The 23,180-nt window shown below is 27.0% G+C and overlaps 5 protein-coding genes across 8 annotated transcripts; 3 read left to right on the top strand and 2 right to left on the bottom strand.

The window, feature by feature from the left end:
- Window positions 1-3,772: 3,772 nt before the first annotated feature.
- LOC114122402 (uncharacterized) lies at window positions 3,773-11,530 on the top strand. Of its 4 annotated transcripts, none has more exons than XM_027985054.2 (4): window positions 3,773-3,919; window positions 9,513-9,828; window positions 10,158-10,510; window positions 10,817-11,530. In XM_027985054.2, the coding sequence occupies exons 2-4, from the start codon at window positions 9,557-9,559 to the stop codon at window positions 10,978-10,980; spliced, it is 789 nt and encodes a 262-aa protein (XP_027840855.2). In that variant the 5' UTR covers window positions 3,773-3,919; window positions 9,513-9,556; the 3' UTR covers window positions 10,981-11,530. The 4 variants fall into 4 exon arrangements, with proteins under 4 accessions (XP_027840855.2, XP_027840857.2, XP_050059282.1 ...); XM_027985056.2 differs by having other exon boundaries at window positions 3,776-3,919; window positions 9,525-9,828; XM_050203325.1 differs by lacking the exon at window positions 3,773-3,919 and adding an exon at window positions 6,781-7,176 and having other exon boundaries at window positions 9,525-9,828.
- Window positions 11,531-12,671: 1,141 nt separating this feature from the next.
- On the bottom strand, window positions 12,672-15,624 carry LOC114122396 (zinc finger protein 830). The gene is made up of 5 exons (XM_050203292.1): window positions 15,213-15,624; window positions 13,925-14,141; window positions 13,645-13,847; window positions 13,391-13,560; window positions 12,672-12,916 (listed from the first exon to the last, which is right to left on the bottom strand). The coding sequence occupies exons 1-5, from the start codon at window positions 15,336-15,338 to the stop codon at window positions 12,769-12,771; spliced, it is 864 nt and encodes a 287-aa protein (XP_050059249.1). The 5' UTR covers window positions 15,339-15,624; the 3' UTR covers window positions 12,672-12,768.
- Window positions 15,625-16,920: 1,296 nt separating this feature from the next.
- LOC114122380 (signal recognition particle 19 kDa protein) lies at window positions 16,921-19,017 on the top strand. The gene is made up of 3 exons (XM_027985023.2): window positions 16,921-17,363; window positions 17,450-17,706; window positions 18,769-19,017. The coding sequence occupies exons 1-3, from the start codon at window positions 17,320-17,322 to the stop codon at window positions 18,900-18,902; spliced, it is 435 nt and encodes a 144-aa protein (XP_027840824.1). The 5' UTR covers window positions 16,921-17,319; the 3' UTR covers window positions 18,903-19,017.
- LOC114122377 (cytochrome b-c1 complex subunit 2, mitochondrial) lies at window positions 19,008-20,619 on the bottom strand. The gene has a single exon (XM_027985021.2). The coding sequence runs from the start codon at window positions 20,512-20,514 to the stop codon at window positions 19,180-19,182; it is 1,335 nt and encodes a 444-aa protein (XP_027840822.1). The 5' UTR covers window positions 20,515-20,619; the 3' UTR covers window positions 19,008-19,179.
- Window positions 20,620-20,923: 304 nt separating this feature from the next.
- Window positions 20,924-22,354, top strand: LOC114122379 (proteasome subunit alpha type-5). The gene is made up of 6 exons (XM_027985022.2): window positions 20,924-21,139; window positions 21,237-21,390; window positions 21,471-21,649; window positions 21,739-21,900; window positions 21,968-22,114; window positions 22,179-22,354. Exons 1-6 carry the CDS (start codon window positions 21,071-21,073, stop codon window positions 22,254-22,256), a joined length of 789 nt encoding a protein of 262 aa, XP_027840823.1. The 5' UTR covers window positions 20,924-21,070; the 3' UTR covers window positions 22,257-22,354.
- Window positions 22,355-23,180: the final 826 nt, after the last annotated feature.

The raw sequence follows: 23,180 nt of genomic DNA on the forward strand, positions 1-23,180 counted from the left end.
AATTTAAATTTATACTCATAGTGTATAATTTCTATTTCTTAATTCATAAATTTATATAAAACTTACATACATATAAAACTTGCATATTATATATAGTCATCATTCATCATAGACTATAATTATAATGCCCAAACGTATCATAACATCAGAACAAAATAGTGTCCAAACCTGTAGCGTTTTAGGGAAAAATAACCAAATGTGTTGAAGCCGAGTTCAGATTCAAATAGTTTCAAATAGGTACGAGTATTTGAGCCAACCATATAATAAAATATCAGAAAAATATAAGTGCTTTGTTCTGCAAGTGAACAGTATGAACTAGTAACTATACACCTGCGATTATATAGCGAAGAAAATTGATAAAAAAAAGTGTTATTAGACAAAAATGTTAAGTATAAGCTTTTATTTTATTTTAAAAATATGTATATGAATTAATGAGTGAAAAGGTATTCAGAAATATGTACAGGGATTTTAAAAGCATTTTAATGATTCTCAAGTATATATATATTTTTTTTTGATTACTAATACGATTTTTTTGATTAAAACAAAAATAATTATTTCAATAACGCATTTATATATTAATACTTTTCATTAAATTTTACAAAAAAAAAAATGTCTACAACACTAATAAAATATGCCGATGCAATATACTAATAAATTATTATCAAAAATGTCCAATATTGAGTTGAGCCTACATGACAAGCTATAACTGTAGTTTATGTTACTATACTAAATTTAATCTTGTATTAGTAAGTGGTGACCAGTGGATTTTAATTTATCGAGACAAATATTTTAATATATATATATCATATTTTTCCTTAAGTACAGTAGTACCTATACGAACATAAAAATATAAAAACAAAAAAAAAACGTATTCAGAATATTTAATTGTGTATTTCTTTTTTTATTTTAGATTAGTATTCAAATTTAAAGATATTATTCAAAATAAGAATAAGCCAAATCGAAATAAAATAAACAAAGCTCATTGCACGACAGACGACCTTACCGGTTAGTGGCGCGCGACAAGGGAGACGTAGACTCCGTGGTTAAATTCAATTGGAAATTATAATGTTTTAAATTTTAATAACTTGTATTAATATACCTAATATTAGTCATAAACTTATAATTAATTTTTTAAGAAAGATTGTAAGTTTGGTGGTTTTTAATGAATATAATATTTTATTTTAAATTTAAATTTACTTCTTATATCGTTTTATAACACTATTGTGTCAACTACATAGTTGTTTGTAGATAATGTTTTAGGTTGACCTACAAACACGGATGAATTACCATGAGTAGTTTTCATAAACGTGTTGACCATGAGATGCAAATTCAAATGTAATCATTATACATATTCTACTTTTCTAAAAATGTTAATATTATACATGATAAATAAACATTTTTCAATAATATTTCAGTGTAAAGGAAGAAGAAATTAGTGATTTCTAATTCACGCGCGTTAACCGTCACTGTTAAATTTATATAATGTTTATTAGTTTCTATAGTGGTTTTAATATCACATGAACAGCACAGCGGGTAATACCCAATGGGTATATTATAATATAATCAATATTATTATAGAAAAATTTTGTAGTTAACCAAGGTCAAAAGAATGATAAAAGGTTAACTGTTGGTAGGAGTAGACGCAATCAATTACAGAACGATTATAGATCGATAATTAGTTACAATAAATCACTGGCGTAAATTAAAAATTTTCCTTGTAGAGGGGGGGGGGTAGATATAAAACATTTTTAGAAAAGTTTTAAGGAAACTAAGGTTTAAGAGTTAAAGTTTAAGAACTATAAATACTGTAAAATATTAGTAAAATAAGTCTCTGGATAGATCTTCCACATCCCCTTCTTAATTACACCCCTGCTAAAAATTGTCAATCATTTGTAATCAATAAAAAGTGTCATGTCAAACTACAGCTAAACAACATAATATATAAATGAAAAAAAGAGAATATATAGTCAAGGTACATATCATACGTAGATAGATACATGGGTACACTTTTATGAGGTTTGAATTTATTGCCTTCTTTTTTGTATTTATAAATTCCTTAAACTGTAAAACACTAAGCAAAATAAAACAGAAAGAAAAAACAATATAAGATTTCCGTTGATTGTTTTACTTTCTCCAAATATTTGTATTGTTAAATTATAATTACAATATTAGGCGTTACTGCAAAATAGTGAGAATCAATAAAAACAAAACGACTTACAATAACTGAAAGTATATCAATTTTCTGATAAAATGAGTTTGTTCTGGTTGATATGCAACAGCTGTGACGATTGTCTATCGAGGATCGACAACGGCTACGCCCGACGTTAACGACCTCGAATATAGAACAGCTACGGTGTGTGGCGTCGACGCGGCGACTACGATATCCTTTGTCTGCCTCGGTCTGCGCTAGGCGGCACCGATTTTGACGGCGAGAACATCACAAGTACCACTTCGATCCTATTCGTCTAGCAACGGTAACGATCACATAGTTGGGTGTTAATAACGACTGCAATCCCTCGCAGGGAGGAAAGGGAAACGCCTGACAGTGACGATAATATATGACTTAATGGCGCCAGCACCGATGTTACTTTAAATATATGTAGTAAATGGCGCGTACAAAAAATAATTTAAATTTTGAGACTTATACTTATTTAAATTTATCTAGAGTGTTATTAATTGTGGTTTGTTACAACCATTTTTTGATTTATTTTTATTTACACAATATTATTATCTGTTAAATCATCAATAATAATTACCTGTTCATTAAATGATGTGATGAAATGTGTATTTAATAAGACATGCAATGATATTTTTAAAAAATAAATAAAATTATTTCGATAAACAAAATTCGCCTCTCAGATCTCCCTATACGCCTGCGGGATGAGTGCTGGCCCCTTAAAAATTCCATTCCTGGCCCCAAATTTTTAAGTTACGCCGCTTGTATTTATATTGTATTGCGAATTGATAGAAAAAATATTTACAATTAATATTTTATAGTTATTACTTATTACCTATACCTATTATATTTTATTACCCGAATATCGGAAACATATCTTCGACGTTGGTGTAGCTAAATAGCCTATTCGTAACGCCGTCTTTACTAATATAAAAAATATTACACATAATAATATTAAGGCGGTTATAAGTAATGTCGTATTATTGTTTTCATGATTTAGACATAAAACCCTGATGAAATTACCCACTTGTTACATATTGCGTAAACCATATACAAAAGTTATATATACATTGCATCAGTCTATTGTCCTAATAGATCACTACAGTTCATTGATTATATAAAAATTGTAGAAATGATCCACACATTTTACCTATGTCTATATAGCAATAAAACAAAAATGATATAATATAATGTAAGTATAGTTGTGTGTACTAACGAACAAAGATATTAGTTCATCATAAAATTATCTTTTAGTATCGGTTCCGAATGTTCGATAAAACTTATGTTGTATACGTTATATATATATACGATATATAGTGTACATAGTAAAAAATCCTAAATCCTAAATATTGTTCTAACTTTTATTTGTATCATTGAAAAATTGTAATTCTTTATACCAATTATAAATTACATATGTAATTAAATTAATATCATTAAATAGTGTCCAACCCTGACCGCTGCCACAAAATGATGTGTACCAATGTAACGTAATGCTTTGTTAGAAGTTTTAGGGATGAATTTAAATTACAAATATAAATTGTATTGCTAAGTTCACCATTTGCCGCTAGGGCGTATACGGTCGCACGCTATAGTACTATAGCTATTATAGTACATACTCAAATATGCTCTCACAGCAATTTTCATCAGTATACATTTCTTCACAATAGCTACATACACTATACAGTATTCATATTCTTTTTTCCACATCTGTTATCGACATTCTGAAAATATACTTCATCAATTGTAAGTATAACCCATAATAATCGCTTCTGAAGAAAACTTCGAAATGCTCATTCATCTTATTAGTACTGTTCTGTGTTACTGATTTATACCATATTGTTCTTATTTTTTATCAACATTTCCTAATTATATATATAATTTTTTTTTTTATATGAAATTTACAATCTGTACCTAATGTCACAATAAGTAAATTTGATACAGGAATAAACATATAAGGTATCAAAACATATTAGATATTAATGTTAACAGTTAACAATAAATTATACTTAGTACATGTTACGTTTGAGGAAAGCAGCCACCCAATAGTGACATCTATGTTTGATAATAATTATATTTAAAATACATTAAGATCACACGTTTGTACTACTCAATTCAGTGCCACAATACATTTAAGCCATCAACATATAAGCATAATATCATTCGTTAACAAATATTTATAATATTATACATCAGCAGTGCATAAATATTAATAATATAAGAAATATTTAATGTGCATAATATAGGTAAAATATTCATTATTCATTCATATTTAATGTTCGTTTACATATCACAATAATAGACAAAACAACAAACAGTGGTAGGATATAAGAATTAATAAAAATATCACTTACATACACACCTCCCTTTCATCCACTTGTTCTCTTAATTTTTTTTTATTTTTTATTCATATTACGAATGGCGCCAACAGGCCTTGTTAATACTACCAAACAAATCACACGATAAATATCCATACAAATATGATTGATCAATCAAATCTAAATCACAGTTCACAAAATATTTACTAAAAATAACTAATTTGATTATCCCCGAAAAATGTTTTTTAATTTATTCATCTTCTCTTTTTTTCGTGACAAATAACTTTTAATTTCCATAAAAAAAAAAATATTTATTTAGTCACTATAATAATTAAAATACACTCACATAACAAATTTCCAATAAAAATATATACTTTAATACAATATATATATATAAGTAGTATAAGTATATCACCTCTGGCTTATCACCCTCAATTTTTATAAAAAGATCACAAAATTAAAAAATTAAAAAATTAAGAAAATAAACACAACAAAAAAATGTGAAAATAATAAAATAAGATTATTAAATAAAATATATATAAAAAAAAATAGTCAGTTAGAAAATTAAAAAATAAATTTCAAAAAGTGATTTTGAGTTTTTGAGATTAATGAGATTGGATCTTATAACTGTTGGGTTGAGTTGTTTGGAAGGAGACGCATGGCTTAAAATCTATCATATAAATAGTAAAAACAATAAGCAGTATTAAAATTGTATAATAATTGTAGACAATTTTGGATAATTATTATAAATTATTATAAATTATTACGCCGCTCAATTATATTACAGTAGTTTCTCACTTATCTAATTACGTCTACTCAATCTATAAATTACACACTTAAAAATATAATACAGCTAGTAATAATTTTAATATAAATATGTATAGAAATAACATTTACACAATGAACTTTTTATTCTAATTATCTGTATTTAAACCATCAATACCGTGTGACATCATAGAAAATCTGTCTAAATAAAAAGTTTTTAAAAGGATCAGTACATTTTCCCGACAATATCAAATTATATTATAAATAAATTTGTATCAAAATTTATTCTAAATTTAATCCATAACATGGAACTTAAAAAAAAAAGAAAAACGACGTGTTTCTTTATTTTAAACAGCCAATTGTTTTATAACAATTTTAACATTTTTAAGCAAGCAGTTGTGTCAACATCAAAATCAACTTTTTTTTTAAAATGATAACAACTTTATTTTTTAATGGACTCTTATTGAACTTTTTTTAAAAAAAATTTTATGTTAAAATCATACATTTTGGTCTCTAAGTTTATTTACTACGTTGGCCATAAACTTTAATAAATTGATTTAAATGAATTGTATTTCTAAAGCTAAATAAATTTTATTTAACTATCTTTTAATGAAATTGTACACTTTTTTATAAACTTAAACTGAATATTTTATCAGACACAGAAAGAAAAATTGTTTGAGGATATTTGCCTATAATACTATTGAATAAGTTCGGCCGATTCACTTTTCGACCAAATTTAAAAAAGACTGATTTCGTTTTCGACCAGAATAACATTTTTTTAAAACTATGGCAATTATACAAGTATAATTATATAGTTTTGAAAAATTATTTAAAGTATAAATTGCATAAAATATTGTAAAATTAAATAATATAGAAAATAATTTAAAATGTAAGACTATCTACATCAACATTATTTTATATTAATATGTCACAATATGTATAATACTATATAAAATAATAATAATAATAGATAATTTTGTCAAAAGATACGAGCTACTATTATTGTAAATATTAATTGTAATGAATAGTATCAAGATATTTTAATTTGATTTGCAGAACCTTTAAAATTTAAAAGTATGAAACAATAGTGATAATTTTTATTGTGTGTGTATTATTAATATCATTTTGTAAATAATTTCGTCAAGAATTGTATTTTTACAAATAACAATTCTCCAGATGCAATTGTAAGATAAATTGAAAAATCTAAAATTAAATTTTATACTATTTTTTAAATTTTTTTATATAATATTGTATATATATTGTGGCATATTAACATAAAAATAATATTAATATATTAATATTCTTATGTTTTAAAAATGTTTTAAGTATATATTAATTTACAACATTTTATGTAACTTATAAAAATTATATAGCAGCAATTATTTTATTTTTTATATGTATTATATACATTTTTGTTTTGGCCGAAAAGAAAATCAGTCTTTTTTAAATTTGGTCAAAAAGTGAATCGGCCGAAAAGGGAAGTGTAATGATATGCGTTTAAGCCATCATATATTTTAAATGTTAAGCATTTAAGAAAATAATCATAATAATTATTAGCAATTAAGATTAAGCATACACACATACACACACACATTAAGATATCATATTATAAGAATTCCAGTCTGCCGTTCAGGCGGGCATTCGCGTTATTATTGTCTTCTTGTACAGACGGCCAAAGGCGAGTTTAAAAGACTACGCAGATCGTCTGGACAGGAAGATATAGTTAAATAGTTATAAATGTTTGTAATAATAATTAAAAATATATATATTAATGTGTATCAAAAAAATTAAATACAATTAACAAGTATAGTGATTCAAAGAAAAAGATTTTTTACTCTAAAATATAAATCGATCACCTAATTCCATATCTCAGACGAAAGCCACGATTTCAACAAACAAGTCTACACGGGAATCAGAGAGGTAATATAAGTTATGGTTATTTAATAAATAATAAATTTAGAAATATACAATCTCCCCCAATTAATTAAGTGAACCTCCTTTTCAAATCACTACAGAAGGGTACGTTTTTGTTCGAAAACAGCTATACTCATTTTAACATACAATTATAAAATGGTAGGTACATACTTGTATAATCATAATAAATCGATTAATTTAGATTTGTCTCCATATTCAGGCGCATAGCTAAAAATTTCTAAGGGGGGGGGGGGGTGTCATTGAAAATTAATTGACAAAATTATACACACAAAATTGATTACTCTACCTTTATTTAAATTTATCACATATATCATACATCGATTTATATGTCGATTTAAGATAAATCGTGCTTATGATGCATTTGTATCTTGATAAAACATATAAGTATACCGCGGCTGAGTGGGAGTGTTACTACACCTGTAGCACCCCCCTGGCTACGCGCCTGTCCATTGTTATTTTATTTATTTAAAATAGTTAAAATTTGAATACTAAATAAAGTAAATAATGATTATCATAGTATTCAATTATTATAATAACATTAGAAATCTTTAATTAACACAAGTATGACTACTTATGATAATTATTGGTCATACAAGACTGATAAGATTTTCAATTTAAGTTTATAAAAAGGTGTAGAACTGCATTAAAAGGTAGTTAAAATGAATTTGTTTAGCTCTATAAATACAATTCATTTAAATCAATTTATTAAAATTTAGGGTCGACGTAATAAATGAACCAGTGAATCAAAATGTATGGTTTTAACATAAAAATTGTTTTTTTTTTTAAAAAAAGCTTTATAAGAAATAAGAATCCATTAAAAAATATAGTTGTTACTTGAAAACAAGTTGAATTTGATGTTGGTATGACTGCTTGCTTAAAAATTTTTAAATTTTTATAAAACAATTGACCGTTTAAAATAAAGAAACACGTCTTCTTTTTTTAATTCCATGTTACGGATCCAATATCGTTAAAAAAAATCCTGCGTACAACGACATAATAGATACACTCAGTATAACAACACCGTACGTGCAGGCACGAGGCAGTGCCGTTGTAGTGCGGGCTAGTCGATGTAGAATTTGTCAATGTTTTATTTATGTTTAATTTAATTTAATAAAAGTTTTTCCGACCCGCACAACCCGAGTTAAATATTATTTTAGACGTTTACATAGAGCGGACTACTAATAAAAATCGTACTATTTCTCTGTCAGTACTCGTTATCGTGGTCAGCTGAGAGTTAGTGCGATTTTGTCTAGGCTAAAGAGATCTCACTCTCAAACATCCAGTACTCGTTATCGTGGTCAGTTGATTGAGAGTAAAGCAACCTTAAAGTTATATACTATAAACCCTGTGAAATCTTATTAAACTATTCTTTGTGTAGTACCTACTCGTTGTCGTGGTCACCAAAGATTGATTGTGTACCTAAGCTCTTGCCGCAGGTATCGATATTTACTTGTTTGACGGTTTGGGAATTGGAAGCCGAGAAACCTATTGTGTACGTCAGGCTCTGACACAGCGTATACGACAATAGTAAATCTATAAAAACTTAGTTCAGTGGCGTATTTAGGCCGGGGTCACCGAGCGAAGCAGCTGGTAATCCTTGGATTACAAAGAAAATAATTATTTCTATTAAAATTCTAAACAAGTTAATAAGAAAAAATCAAACTTTGGTTTTATTTTACTAATCAAAAATTAAACATTATATTAAAATGTTTATACTAACCAATTTAATATTATTATTAGAATGAATTCCAAAATACAGTGGAAACTACTATGCAATTATTAAAAAATTAAAAAAAAAGAATACTGTTCTCAACATCAATCAATAATCATTATGTAGATTTAAGTCATAATTTGGCTTCTAAAAATAAACCTTCTACAAAAACCAAAGCGAAAACTTTTTATTTTATTAACTTGTCTAGGTATATCCTTCATACCAATTATACCCGATGAAATAATATTTAGAATTAATTTTCTTAAAAATTATATTACTTCGGGTTCTAATAAAATTAATGTAGAATTATTGAAATTTAAATAAAAACCAATCTTTCTTCCTTTATCGTATATTTTTAACTTATTTATAGAAAAAAAAAATTATATTCCAAATGAATTTAAGCACGCTGATGTTGTTTCCATTTCTAAAAATATTAGATATGAATTAAATCCTAATAACTATCTTCTAATTTCCTTATATCTAATATTGCTAAAAACATTAAAAAGTGCATCTATACAAAGTTTTTAGTTTTATATAATTAAAAGGTGGTGAACCAACAATTTTACTCTTATTATACTAATTATACTACTTAAATATTTATATATTATAGAAAAAATTACAGATAACTTAAGCCAAGAGTTTGAAGCTGTCAAAATGAATTTAGAATCCAACGATATGTCTTCTGACGATTTTGATCGATGTAAACAAATATTTTTGAATAACTTAGCGGTAACTGATGAACAGAGAGCAAGAATAGAACGAGATACAGTTGGTCAAAAAAACAATGATTTGTGGAAACAATATAAAAGTCAACGACTCACAGCGTCCTATTTTGGAAGAGTTTGCAAACTTCGAAGTGTGGATTCCCGTCCGAAATGTGTAGAGAATATCTTGTATGATTCATTTCGCGGTGATCGAAACACGAGGTAAGTATAAATGCTGTAATGTGTAATAAATAACGCACTATAAAATATAACAGGTATATTATTAATTATAAATTGTAGTAAATGGGTAGTAACTTGTAATAATATAATAAACGCATTATTTAAATTAATAAGCAATTTTAATAATGAAAAAATCAAATTGTATTAATAACAATATTACACCCGAGGAAAAAGCAATGTTTACAAGCATAAAAACAAAATATGAACTTAACCAACAAACTCTTATGATAATTATATTAAAATATAATATTATGTAACTGGATATAGAATTATAATGTACATTATATTAAAATAATACTTCGTTTTTATAGGTATGGAATCAATAACGAAGAAAATGCAAGACAACAAGTAGGAAAAACTCTGGGCAAACAGATACATTTATCAGGATTGTTCATTCATAAAACCCTACATTATTTGGGTGCGAGTCCAGATGGATTAGTAGATGAAGTCGATGGAGACTCAATTTTAGAAATAACATGTCCGTCAAGTATTCAAGAATATACACCAAGGGAAGCGTTTGAAAATGGAAAATTAAAATTCATGACTGAAAATAATGAAGGACAACTTGTTTTAAAAGAGGAGGATAAACGTTATTACCAAGTACAGGGAGAACTTAATATTTCCGAAAAGACATATTGTTATTTCGTTGTATGGACTCCCAAAGGTAATATATTTGTAAGCCGATCGAAACGCCGACAGTTAAAACTTCGAAAAGAAAGTATCGATGACAAACCAAAGTTTGATAAACAAAATAATATATTAAAATGTATAAAATAATAATTATTAATTATTAAAATAAAAAATATTTATAAAATGTTTAGCTTAATTATTTTAAGCTGACGATTTTTTAATTGTCGACGTTTCGTACCACGCCCAATAAATGTATGGTCTATTGGCAGTTTAAAATATTTTGTTGTTGTTACTTATTTTTAAATTATTCGTTTTCTTTAAATAATTATGTTATTGGCAGGTTTTATAATGGACAAGATACAAAGAGATGAGTCGTTTTGGAATGACAAGATTGAGCCTCGTGTCACTGAATTTTACATGAATTCATTACTCCCAGAAATGATTGATTCAAGACGTGCACGGGATTTACCAATAAGGGCAAGCATCGTGGATCAAGCAGTTTAATATAATATTATTATTATTTATTATTATTATTCATGACAAATTAAAACGCTTTTTTATGCTTGTATTTGCGATAATCAACTAAAAAAATATATGAATTTTAAAAATTAAATAAATACAATTTAAACTATATAGGTAATAGGTACCTATATATTATATTCTTATGTTATAATAATTATGAACTACCTATCATTTATACTTCAAACTTTTTAACTATTTTCTTATTCAAAAATAATAGCACACATATTTATAATAAACCAATATATAATAAACGATAACGTGTGATACCTAATCACTTAAAAAATATATATAAATATAATTTAAACTATGATATATTGTAATATTAATAAATTAACCATTATTAATGTTTTAAAATATTTCACTATTTTCTTGTTCAAAAATAATAGCACACATATTTATTATAATTATATAGTATACATGCACATAAATACATATTTTAGTCAGCACTATTTCTTGTTTTTATTTAATGTTTTTAACTTTTAGACTGGCGAGTGGTAGGTAAACACATTTATTAAATATGCCCGGCGGCCTGCATAGCCTTAAATCAAAAATTGTTTCTTCTTCATGTATGATTATGAAAAATGACTATCATTTGGGGTAAGTTTTTAAAGAAATCAGTACATTTTCCCGGCAATATCAAATTATATTATAAATAAATTTGTGTCAAAAATTATTCAAAATTTCAATAAAATATTTTACTATATTATGTTATTTACAAATTAATGTTATATTCAAAATTATACAACTAATAATAACACATTTCTCCGACAAATCAAGTTCTACTACAAATAAATATGAGTCAAAAATTAATAATAACAAAAACATTATACTAGGTAGGTATATAGTTACAAATTAATGTTATGAGCGATTCCCCTTAGAAATAACTACTGACTACTATACTATTTTTCTATTGATTATTATTATTATTAGATGTGTTTTAACCTATCTTAACAACTCAAATCTCAAGATTAAGTTTGTTAGTCATAGTTAGAACGTAGTGATCTATACTTCAAACTCTGCAGGACTGTTCAATGCACAGAACCATTGTCACATCTCATATAAGTCAACAATAGTAATTGATTCATCAACCATGGTCAATTCTATATACATATTCTGAGGTGGGTCGTCTGCAATTACTTAACTATATGCTTTAAACAATTATTTTAGTACATTATTATAATAAATACATTTTTCAAAATTCAAATTTTACAGGAGAGACACAAAACGTATTTTGTGTAACTTATTATGTTCCCTTTTTGAAATAAATTAAATAATGATACACATACTGTTACCTACTATAGGAACACATAGATATGTTTCATTTTCACGCCAAATAGTGTTTTTAGATACAAATATGTAACATATTTCTGTAAAAATCTGAAAATTTCAAAATATTGGATATGTTCCCTAATAAAAGTAGTACTAAAACCTTTAGCACACTATCAGGTATAGTATAACAGTAAAACACTTGGTAACGATACATTGAATGGTGTGGATCTGTAGGCGTGACAAAAAATCGAGACTTGCTTTTATAGTATTGATTAATAAATAATAAAAATAATAAAATAATGTATATTAGTATTACGTACAGTAAAAATATGTAAAATATATTTTCGGACAAACATATTAGACCCGCTTTTAAATAGGTAATTTACAATGATCGTAGACAAAAATAATATTATAAGAAGTTTTTATTATAATTGTATATACATAAAAAAAAAAATAATATACTTAACATTTTTCTGAATCATAATATCATATTTAATATTTTCATTTTTTTGACCGCCAATCAATGAACTCATCCATATCTGAACCATCAGATTCTTCAGCTTCGTCTAGTTCATTTTTGATTTCCATATTACTCATATTTTCTGTAGCTAAAGCAATTTTTTCTCGTTTCTTCTCTAGTTCAATAACTCTACAACATAAAAAATATAATATGATAAAAGCTGACAATAATTACTTGATAGTAAATTTAAGTATTGAATAAGAAGAATGTTACAAAACAAAAGATAAACATTTTAATAATAGGTAGTAATAAAGGATAACAGCTATAGTTATAACCGCATAATCATTAATTATGATCACTGTCTTGTTCAAAAGGATACATATTAACAACAACATACAAAGTCATTTTATGTATAATTAACTAGTCTATAAATATTTAACTGTAGACTATAGTTTTCAATAATCAGATGTATCAAATCTAAATAACTAACTTAATGCCTACAGGTTTAAACTTGAAACTATTAAACTAATATACTTTTAGAACATATAAAACAACCTAAAATATTATCACATCTATGACTATTGTAATTTAGGGCTTAAACAGTTTATTTATTTATGTATTTTTAATATTAACTATCATCTTAATTATTAAAATTAAACGCACTTTGACCAGTGTTTGATTTGTTCGTCAATTTCTTCTACTTGTCGCCCATAAGTAGTTTCATCTTCATTATCTGCCATTATTTGTTCAGATAACATGTTCTCTTCTTTAATTTCTTTTTGAAATTTTATAAATTCTTCATCTATTGAGCTGACATATTCCTCATTTCGAATCTAATAATACATACAAAACACTATTACATTTACCAATAACATAATACAATTATTACTTAACCAAAGCAGAACAGCAGAACCCACCTTAGCATCTAACATTGGATCATCAAAAAAACCTTTTGGAAGTTCACCTTTATCAAGATTTATATCAATATTTTCTGCTTGTTCATCCATTTTTTCATCAGTTTCTTGATTAACATTTGTAGTTGTTGATGAGGTTGGCGTTGGGCTTTCGAAGAAATCATTAGGAACTCTTTCTGGTGGAGCTTTATAATTTTTTAAAATACCTAAGTAAATGGATTAAAATAAATATTGTTTATTTTAAATTAAATCATTATTACTATTGATAAAAACGTTAATTTGCCTTTTAATTTTTTTGGTGGAACAAAGTTTTCTTGTTTAGGTAAAGTACGTTTTAAGCTTTCTGTAGTCACTGCTAACCTTTCAGTCATTTTTGATGATTCTGGTTTACGTTTGGAAATGTTTTCTTTGTGAACCTTGGAAGAAATATGAACACTCCATAAAGAATCATCTTTTATGTTCAATTTGCACACAATACAAGACAATTGACCGCTAATGCTATATGTTTATATTAATAATTAAGGATTTTAACTTAACACCATTGTATAATCCTTTACTTTAAATTATAACATTAATTATAAATATTAGTATTCATATTTTATTATCAATAGTCATAATAATCATAATAAGATATATTGAAAAATCAAATTACCATTATTAAACTATTCAAATAATTTTTTTTTATGCTTAAATAATATATTATGCTAGTAATTTGACTTATAAAAGTAAAAAAAAAAAAAATGAAAAATCATAATTTCATATTATAACTCACATATAAGAGGATGTCATAACCGCATAATATGTTGTCTTACACACGTACAACATAAATATTTTTTATACTCATAATTTACAAAAAAAATTAAAATATCATAAAAAAAATCAACAAGAGAACACAAATAAAGAATAAGGTAAAGAATGAAATTCATTCTAATATCGAAACTAAAAACACACTATTAAAACCGGTGAACAAAAATTTACTATGTCGTACGTGTGTAAGACAGAGACAACACATGTAGTTGCGAAATCCTCTTAAGAAACAACAAATTGACTGTGCTTATGCAAACAACTTACCATAATAAATAATTAAAATATAGTGAATAATCAAATTTTAATCATTTTCATTTGATTTTAAATATTTAATAAAATAAAATTTTAACAGATTCATATGAATTAAAATAAAGTCATTAAATTATTGATACACAGTACAATGCTAACCATTTCTTTCTCGTAGCAGGAAAAAATAATTTCTAAACTAGCATAGTAAAATACTTAAATAGAACAAAATAGGTAAGTGCAAAATAAAAAATACTATGGTAAAATCTAGTCTTGTAAAATGTAATATGGTACCTACACGATTTTAAATAAGTACTTAATTTTATCTAAAAAAATAATAAACAGGATAATATTTCTAATCTTATAATAAATGTGGCAGGCTACAAAGTCATTTTAAAAACTTAACGCTGCTAAATCCACTGAATGTTAAAAATTTCTTTTTTATATTCAAATACAAAAAATAATATGGTAGTTGGTACAAGAGACAATCAGATGACTACATTTGAACAATTAAAAGGATATTTTGCCAATGGTGACTCGATTTTCTTTTTCACCCTTTGAGTCTGTAGTTTTTGCTTGAGCATTAATAAACGCAATTCATTCTGAGACACTTGTTTCTTCTTCGCTGCACTCATCGATGCCATGTTTTGCACAACAATTTATGAAAAACTCGCGAATAAATTAACGACAATACAACAAAACTATCGTTATTTATTTAAAACCTAAAGTACATGAAGCAACTCATACACGAAATTTACGTAGCACACTGATACTTGTCTATATTACAATAAATTATCATAATACGTCTAATGTCTATACCTACAATATAATATACAGTTAAAAATTAAAATTCAAGTTTTAACAACAGAAAAACAAAATAATAAGCTTATTTAAAATGGAATGTGATAAAGAAAAGAAATATACGGTATCGGTTGTAGATAGTACAGCCCCGGTTACCCCCAAGGTTTTAGATACTAAAACTGTGATACCAAAATTAGTAGATAATTTTATTGTTGGCGGTATTTTAACATCATTAACATCAAATATTGATATCATGATAATATGATATCATCAAGACATTAGACAAGTCACAAGTATTAAAATTAAAACAAAAGTCAATAAGCATAACTTATGCTTGGAAAGTATTTTAAATACTGTCTTACTTGTCTAATCAATAACCATTCCAAAAACGCCTATTCCAGTAGAAGTACAACATTACAACGTCTAAAATCCCAAACAGTACATGTATAATACATATTATTTAAGTAATTATTATTACGAGAATATTATTACTTATAAATTACCTTGTTTTACTCACCTTGATGTGCCTATTGTATTTATAAAGACCTGTAGTGGTTTAAATAAAGAATAAAGATGCCATGGGCATTAGGCAGTTAAAAAAAAAATTAAGACCATTGATATGATAATTGATAGGTACCCATATTTTTCTATTTATAGTAATATAAAATAATTATTATAGTAAATAAATCAAAAGAACCAAGCCTAAACAATTTAAAATGTTGTACACGACAGAGATTGTACCATTTTTAAATATCATAAACATTTTCGGTGTTTACCACAAAAACCGGAGCCGTTATAAGCTATAACACTTAACGCAATTCAGTTATTTCTTTACTGATTTAAATCGGTAATATAAACGAGCGTTTAAGCGTTATAACACAAAATAGAATAATTTATTAATTATAATAAATTTATTATAATAAGAATCCTGTATGTTTGATTGCATTACAACATTTCAGGGGCATTTACTAAATTAAAGGAATATATTACAGTAACTTAGAATCCCAGAATTTATTATTAAAATGAAGAATTTTGTAATTTATGCCTGAATAGTGAATAGTAATATAAAAATTTATGCTTGTACCACGTTTAATCGGAGCCGTCATACTCAAAAATCAGTAATTTCCCTTTGTATTGAAAAAAAAGTAGGCATAGTAAATTTATGTTGATGACATAAATACACACATATAATATTCGTTTCTCGACCTAAACGCTTAAAATTATAACATTTTTCCTAGCAGTGATAAGTATACAATATAAATATATATCTAATACAAAAGAAAAAACTTAATATACCTAATACGAGAATTATTCTCGTTTCACAAATCACATATAATATTATATGTTAATAAATCGTACTTCAGGCCGTGATAAAAACCATGATAAACTAAAAATGAATTTAGTGATATTGTAATTAAGTGTTCGTGGTTCGTGCACAGTAAAAAATTAATTTTTATCCATTTATCCACATACACCATTACCTATTTGTATCTTAAATTTTTCGATCGTGATTCGTGGCAGACTAGACCATCCTGGCACCAGCCACACCGATATTTAGTTACCAGACCATTCATACCGCTACCGTGTCAGTGTCGTGTCACTAGTCCATTGATAATGAAATTATATTAGTTTTGTGATATTATCCAATAATATGATAATAATATGTAATGTTCCGTTCTAAAACATATACCTATTATTGTCTAATTATCAATTATAAATATTAAATAGTAATATAAAAGTACAACTGTCAACTATACCTATGATTGTATATTAGTATTAGAGAATTTCGTTTTTTAATTTTAATGTTTGCGAGTTAAAAGAAAAATGTCGAGCATTTACGCAGAGAAGAAACCAAGTGATCGGTCCAGGTAAGTTAGTCTATCGATTTGACTTGTGCTTCATTTCTGGTATGCATGTTATAATATTAACCGATGTTGTCTCAATAATGGTACAGGTGGATATGTATATACCCAGCGTATTTGAATAATAAAAAAACGTTGGCTGAGGGACGTATCGTTCCGAAAAAATTTGCTGTGGAAAATCCTACTTACCAAGAAATTCTCGAAGTGGTCAAGGCATCTGGTTTCAATGCCGAAGCCGAAAACAAGCAGTATTCCCGTGAATGTAGCAAGGAATGGCATTTTCGTGGTCGGATACGGGTACAACTTAAAAATGATGATGGAACACCTTTCAACCAAATGTTTCCTTCGAGTGAGTGAAAATGTTTACAAAAATAAAAAAAAATTGAAATCACCAATTTTAAAAACAATGCTTGAATTTCAAGCAATCCCTATTAAATGTATAATTTATTAAAATATACAATAATTCACAATGTAAGTATTAAAGTATATCGATACATGTAGGGTATACAATTATAATAGATCATGACAAAATTAATTATAATTCGATTGAGTTATGATGATAACCAGTTTAGTGTAATAAACTAATAAACTAGTTTTATCCCATGTTAGCTATTCATCGTCTTAACTTTGTGTATTATAATTTCAATATTGAATATTTTAAATCATTTAAATAATATTGTTCTATTTTTGTTTGAAAACCATTCAATGACTTCATTGTTGTCCATAGTGTTAGTTTACTTTCAGTATTTAATATGAAGAATGTGTTAAAACTTTAAAGTATTAAAGTTCTTAACTAGCTACTACACATCTCAATGGAAAATACTCTATTCACATGTAACTGAGATTAACGCAAGAGTTAAGGTCACTTCACACTTGTATAATAATATATAAATTAAAATAGATAGTTTTTGGAATGTATAGTTTTAAATTTTACCTACTTGTATACTTGTTGTATTAGTTGTATACCTATAATTCTTTAGTCTACATAAGTCCTTGCTGTACCTAGAAACTAATAATTAATAACTAGTAAGCTATCCAAAATAATTTTTAATAGAAATAAAAAACATTGATTATGTAATATCTAAAGTATTTTATGGCTAAGCAAATTTCAGATTAGAATATTCAATTTCAATTTACATTTTTATTATAACTTTAAACTGCAATTAATATGACGATAATTTAAATTTTTTAATTTAGAATTATTTTGCAGTTTGTCTTGTCGTGTGATTCATTCCCTATACCAATGAGTTTACTTGGTTCTTGAATATTTTCATTGTTAATATTACATTTATTGTTTAATGTATCCACTAAACAATATAATTGATAAATTAATAATATACTATTAAACATTTATTTATATGTTTTAAGTCATTACTCAACAACTTTTTAACTGTAAAAAATTGTGTTTTAGGAGAGAGTTTGATGAAACATTGTGGTGTTCAAATACCAAAACTCAAAAGCCGTGTTATGAAAGTAGCTGGCCCTGAACAACATCAAAACAAGAATGAACCAAGTGGAAGCAAGAAGAAAAAAGGCCGTAAATAAAATGACGCCGAGCAAATGGTTTTATTTAAGCTCTTTTATATTATTTTATTTTGTCATGTTTTTGTAATGAATTAAATGTGGAAATTGATTATAATAAATACAATGTTAAAATTGATGTTTTATATTTATTTTGCTTTTTTTTTAATCTATAAATGTATTTAATTATAACATAGACATTTAGGTAAATGTAAAAAAAAAAATTTCATTTAAACAATAAAAGTGTTTTTAAAGTTTAATATTTTACTAACAAAGGTTCACATTAAAATAAAACACTAATTTACAAATTATCCAAGTAAGGTGTGGTTGCTACATTACCATAACCAGCCAATGATAACTTGCTTCCTGCTACTTTGCCGGCTGCTTTTTTCACATCCTCGACAGTAACTGCTTCAACAGCAGCAATCAACTTTTCAAATGGTAATACTTGTCCACTGGTAACAGCTTGATGGGTAATATTTTCAAGGACTCCAGTACTAGATTCTGATGCTGATACAAGAGAAAAAATCAATTGTTTCTTGGCTCTGTTTACTTCGGTTTCAGTAACTGTAGGACTCCTTAAGCTCTGTACTGCAGCCTTTAATACATTACTGACATCTTTACCATTGTACGCTAATAGGAATCCAAAGAGACCAGAATCTGAATAGTTAAAGTTTAAGGCAGATACAGCAAAATTATCTGGACAGTTTGCTTTAAGGATATTTTGTTCCAAGACTCCTTGTCCGACTCCCCATTTCACAGATGATCCTTTGCCAAGTAAATATTGAAGTACAGCAAATGAAGCACTCTGAGAATCTTTATAGCTTACTCCTTCACCGACTACAGCCAAGTATGTAGCATCCAATGACTTAGATTTCCTCAAGTCACCACCAAAATATTTGGCTTTTGTTGTACAGTTTGCATCTCCGTTAGGTAAATTCAAATCTTCTGAAATGTGCACCAAAGTGTCTACATCAACACCAACGCTCGAAATAATAGCATTTTGATTGTTGAAGTTTTTCTTCACGTAATACAAGAGATGTTCCGATCCCAATTTCTTGATGTTGTATTTGGGCAAAAACACTGTGTTACCAAGGGTGTTCCTGTATGCGGCCTTATGAGCCAAATCCAAAACTCTGACTTCGGGCGGTATGGTCAGCAGTTCGTATTGTACGCGTTTCAAATTGTCAGAGAGCTCCCAAGGCTTGAAAGACTGATTTGAAATGGATTCAATGAAATATTTCAAACTGCTTACAAGATTGTCCTTGTGTGCTTCGATGGTGTATGTAATCGTCTCGCGATCGGAAGATACATAGTAGTTGGTGCCCAAGTGACCTAAGTTTCGTATGATCGAAAATGTGGACGACAATTCGGTACTGAGTCCAGCAGAGCTGCGAACGAGATGAGCGATACCTGCATTTTCTGGATCTTCGTACCGCGATCCGGCCAAGAAAGTCACCGACACCCGTCCGATCTTGGTCGGGTAATCGGGAACGGCTACGACCAGAGAGTTGTTGGGCAATTTTTTTGTCTGCACCTGTGGACCTTTGATGGATAACGCCGCCGCTGTTTTGCTGGCGTAACAGCGTTTGGCGATATTGTTCATCACGGGAGTCTTCAACGTTGACATCGACATTATACACGAATTTGTCGGTGAAACGTTTAAATACAAATATATGATCTTGAGTAGAAATGCACGATTCACATTTACTAGAAAAAAAATTGCGTTAGGGCAAACGAGTAGAGAACGAAAACCTATGATTTAAAAACAGCTGGATTGATAACAAGCAACCTGTTTGTTTATACTCTTTGGAATATTTTAAGAAAAATTCGTAATAGTAGAAAAAGCAATAATATATTGTAAATTCTTACAGGAAAATGAATTATTTTCCGTTATCGTATGACAAAGTAGTGGTGCTTTTCTCATACATTTCTCTAGTTTTTCTTAAACCGATCAAAGTATTCAGAGTATAGTGGCAATTGCACTATCTGTATTCTCTTTGGTATTTAAGGTTAGTTTATCATCACAAACAATGCAATTACTGCAGTGATAGTAAAATTAAACCAAAGCCGCTTTTGCAAGTCATACAATTGAATTTTCATAATAGCGTACTAGTATTTTTAATTTTAAACAAGTCTATAATTCTATTTATCTATTTTAACTACAGAAATTTTCTGAAAAACTTAAAATCATGTTCTTAACACGTTCAGAATACGACAGAGGAGTAAACACATTCTCTCCAGAAGGCAGACTGTTTCAGGTAGAAATTTAATTTTTTTATTATAATTAAGTTAAATATTTTTGAATATAATATAATCTTGTTTGTCTAAATTATCGTTATTGTTCTAATTTATCAGGTGGAATATGCAATTGAAGCAATTAAATTGGGTTCTACGGCCATTGGCATTTGTACACCTGAAGGTGTAGTGTTAGGAGTAGAAAAACGAATCACTTCACCACTAATGATCACTAGCAAGATAGAAAAAATCTTTGAAGTTGATAAGCACATTGGTATGTTGTAAACTATAAAGTAATAACTTAGATATAAACTAAACCAACTTACTATAACACAAATACTGGATAATTTACAGGTTGCGCAGTTAGTGGGCTGATTGCAGACTCTCGTACAATGGTTGAAAGAGCTAGAGCTGAGTCACAAAACCATTGGTTTACATACAACGAACAAATGAGTGTTGAATCTGTGGCACAAGCTGTATCTAATCTAGCCATACAATTCAGTGGAGATTATGATAGCAAAGAACCTGCAATGGTAAAATATAAATTATTGACAGCGTTATTTAAATTTTAAATGAGTAATTGTTAACTATATTGTTATAAATTATATTGTTTAATTTTCAGAGTCGTCCATTTGGTGTTGCAATAATGTTTGCAGGTATTGATAACAATGGTCCACAACTATTTCATTTGGACCCATCAGGCACGTATGTCCAGTATAACGCTAAAGCTATTGGATCCGGTAGTGAAGGTGCTCAACAGACATTGCAAGAAAAATATCACAAAGTACATATTATCATAAATTTAAAAAGAAATTAAATTATTGTTATCATTTGTTATTTCTATTCCTTAGTCGATGGGATTAAATGAAGCTATAAATGTTATTTTGAACATACTGAAACAAGTTATGGAGGATAAACTCAGTCCTACTAATATCGAAATTGTTACTGTGACACCTGATAAACTGTACCACATGTTGGATAAAGAAGAACTTCAAGAGGTTAGTAATTTATCACTATAAACAATATATATTTTTAAATATATTGACTATTTTGATATTTTAGGTGTTTGATAAGCTTGTACCTTTCCCTGAAGAAACTAAGGCTAGTTCATCAACTGCTGTTTCTGGAACGGTCGCCTAAGATACATATTGATTATAAGTTATAAAATTTAAAAAATAAAATCATATTTCATTGGTGTATGTCACTAGAGAAAAAATATACATTTAATATTTTTCATATGATTTGTTTTAAAAATTCTTGATTTTCCTAAAAGAGTAACTGAATTATATTAAATTGTACATTTTTCTATATAATTATACTTAACAAAGTATTAATTAAGGTTGATATATTTTTTAAAATACAGTTGAAATCTTGTTTATTAACAAAAAAGAATAATTATAATATATTTTAATATAATTATTTTTATTACACAGTGTATAAAATACTTAAGTATAAACTATAACGATTAAAGATACCAACATGAAGAAATAAACTATTAACTAACTAATCTAGATACCTTTTTATATGACAAATATTCTATTTTAATTATTTATATATCTGTAGTATCATGGCAGAAGCTGATATGTACATTATTGTAACTTTTGGGAAAACGAGTTTAAAGGTTTAGGATAACATGAAAAATACAATTTTCAATGAAATGCTTAATAAAATATTCCATATTATATTATAACCTCAAGTATCATGTCAAAATACCAAAATCGGTTTTCCCTAAGTTTATAAGTCAAAAACAAAGACATCATTTTTTGCCAACACATATATTTTTAATAATTATCAAAATATCAATAAAATAAAAATTTTAAAATTCACTTTTTTAAAACAAATGTTCAAAGTAACATTGTAAAAGAATTTTAAAATAAATTAACATGGTACCTACAATGTAAAGTAAAACATAACATTTATCTTTTGATAAATTAAATATTAAAAGAATAAAAGTTGCCCTTATAAAACTTCACAATAGCATAATTAGTCAAATAATAAAATACTTAAAAAAAAAACACGACTTTAAAATATATATGTATATAATTTTTATTCATCTGATGAAGA

Source organism: Aphis gossypii, chromosome 1 (assembly GCF_020184175.1).
Source record: "Aphis gossypii isolate Hap1 chromosome 1, ASM2018417v2, whole genome shotgun sequence".
Taxonomy (NCBI): Eukaryota; Metazoa; Arthropoda; class Insecta; order Hemiptera; family Aphididae; genus Aphis; species Aphis gossypii.

Coding starts and splice junctions, on each gene's coding strand:
- LOC114122402 (XM_027985054.2), top strand. CDS start 9,557: ATGAATTTAGAATCCAACGATATGTCTTCTGACGATTTTGATCGATGT. Junction 9,829..10,157: donor CGCGGTGATCGAAACACGAG/GTAAGTATAAAT, acceptor TCGTTTTTATAG/GTATGGAATCAATAACGAAG. Junction 10,511..10,816: donor CGTTGTATGGACTCCCAAAG/GTAATATATTTG, acceptor TGTTATTGGCAG/GTTTTATAATGGACAAGATA.
- LOC114122396 (XM_050203292.1), bottom strand. CDS start 15,338: ATGGCATCGATGAGTGCAGCGAAGAAGAAACAAGTGTCTCAGAATGAA. Junction 13,848..13,924: donor TCCACCAAAAAAATTAAAAG/GCAAATTAACGT, acceptor CCATTTACTTAG/GTATTTTAAAAAATTATAAA. Junction 13,561..13,644: donor ATCCAATGTTAGATGCTAAG/GTGGGTTCTGCT, acceptor ATGTATTATTAG/ATTCGAAATGAGGAATATGT.
- LOC114122380 (XM_027985023.2), top strand. CDS start 17,320: ATGTCGAGCATTTACGCAGAGAAGAAACCAAGTGATCGGTCCAG. Junction 17,364..17,449: donor AAACCAAGTGATCGGTCCAG/GTAAGTTAGTCT, acceptor ATAATGGTACAG/GTGGATATGTATATACCCAG. Junction 17,707..18,768: donor CAACCAAATGTTTCCTTCGA/GTGAGTGAAAAT, acceptor ATTGTGTTTTAG/GAGAGAGTTTGATGAAACAT.
- LOC114122377 (XM_027985021.2), bottom strand. CDS start 20,514: ATGTCGATGTCAACGTTGAAGACTCCCGTGATGAACAATATCGCCAAA.
- LOC114122379 (XM_027985022.2), top strand. CDS start 21,071: ATGTTCTTAACACGTTCAGAATACGACAGAGGAGTAAACACATTCTCT. Junction 21,391..21,470: donor TGAAGTTGATAAGCACATTG/GTATGTTGTAAA, acceptor GATAATTTACAG/GTTGCGCAGTTAGTGGGCTG. Junction 21,650..21,738: donor ATAGCAAAGAACCTGCAATG/GTAAAATATAAA, acceptor TTTAATTTTCAG/AGTCGTCCATTTGGTGTTGC.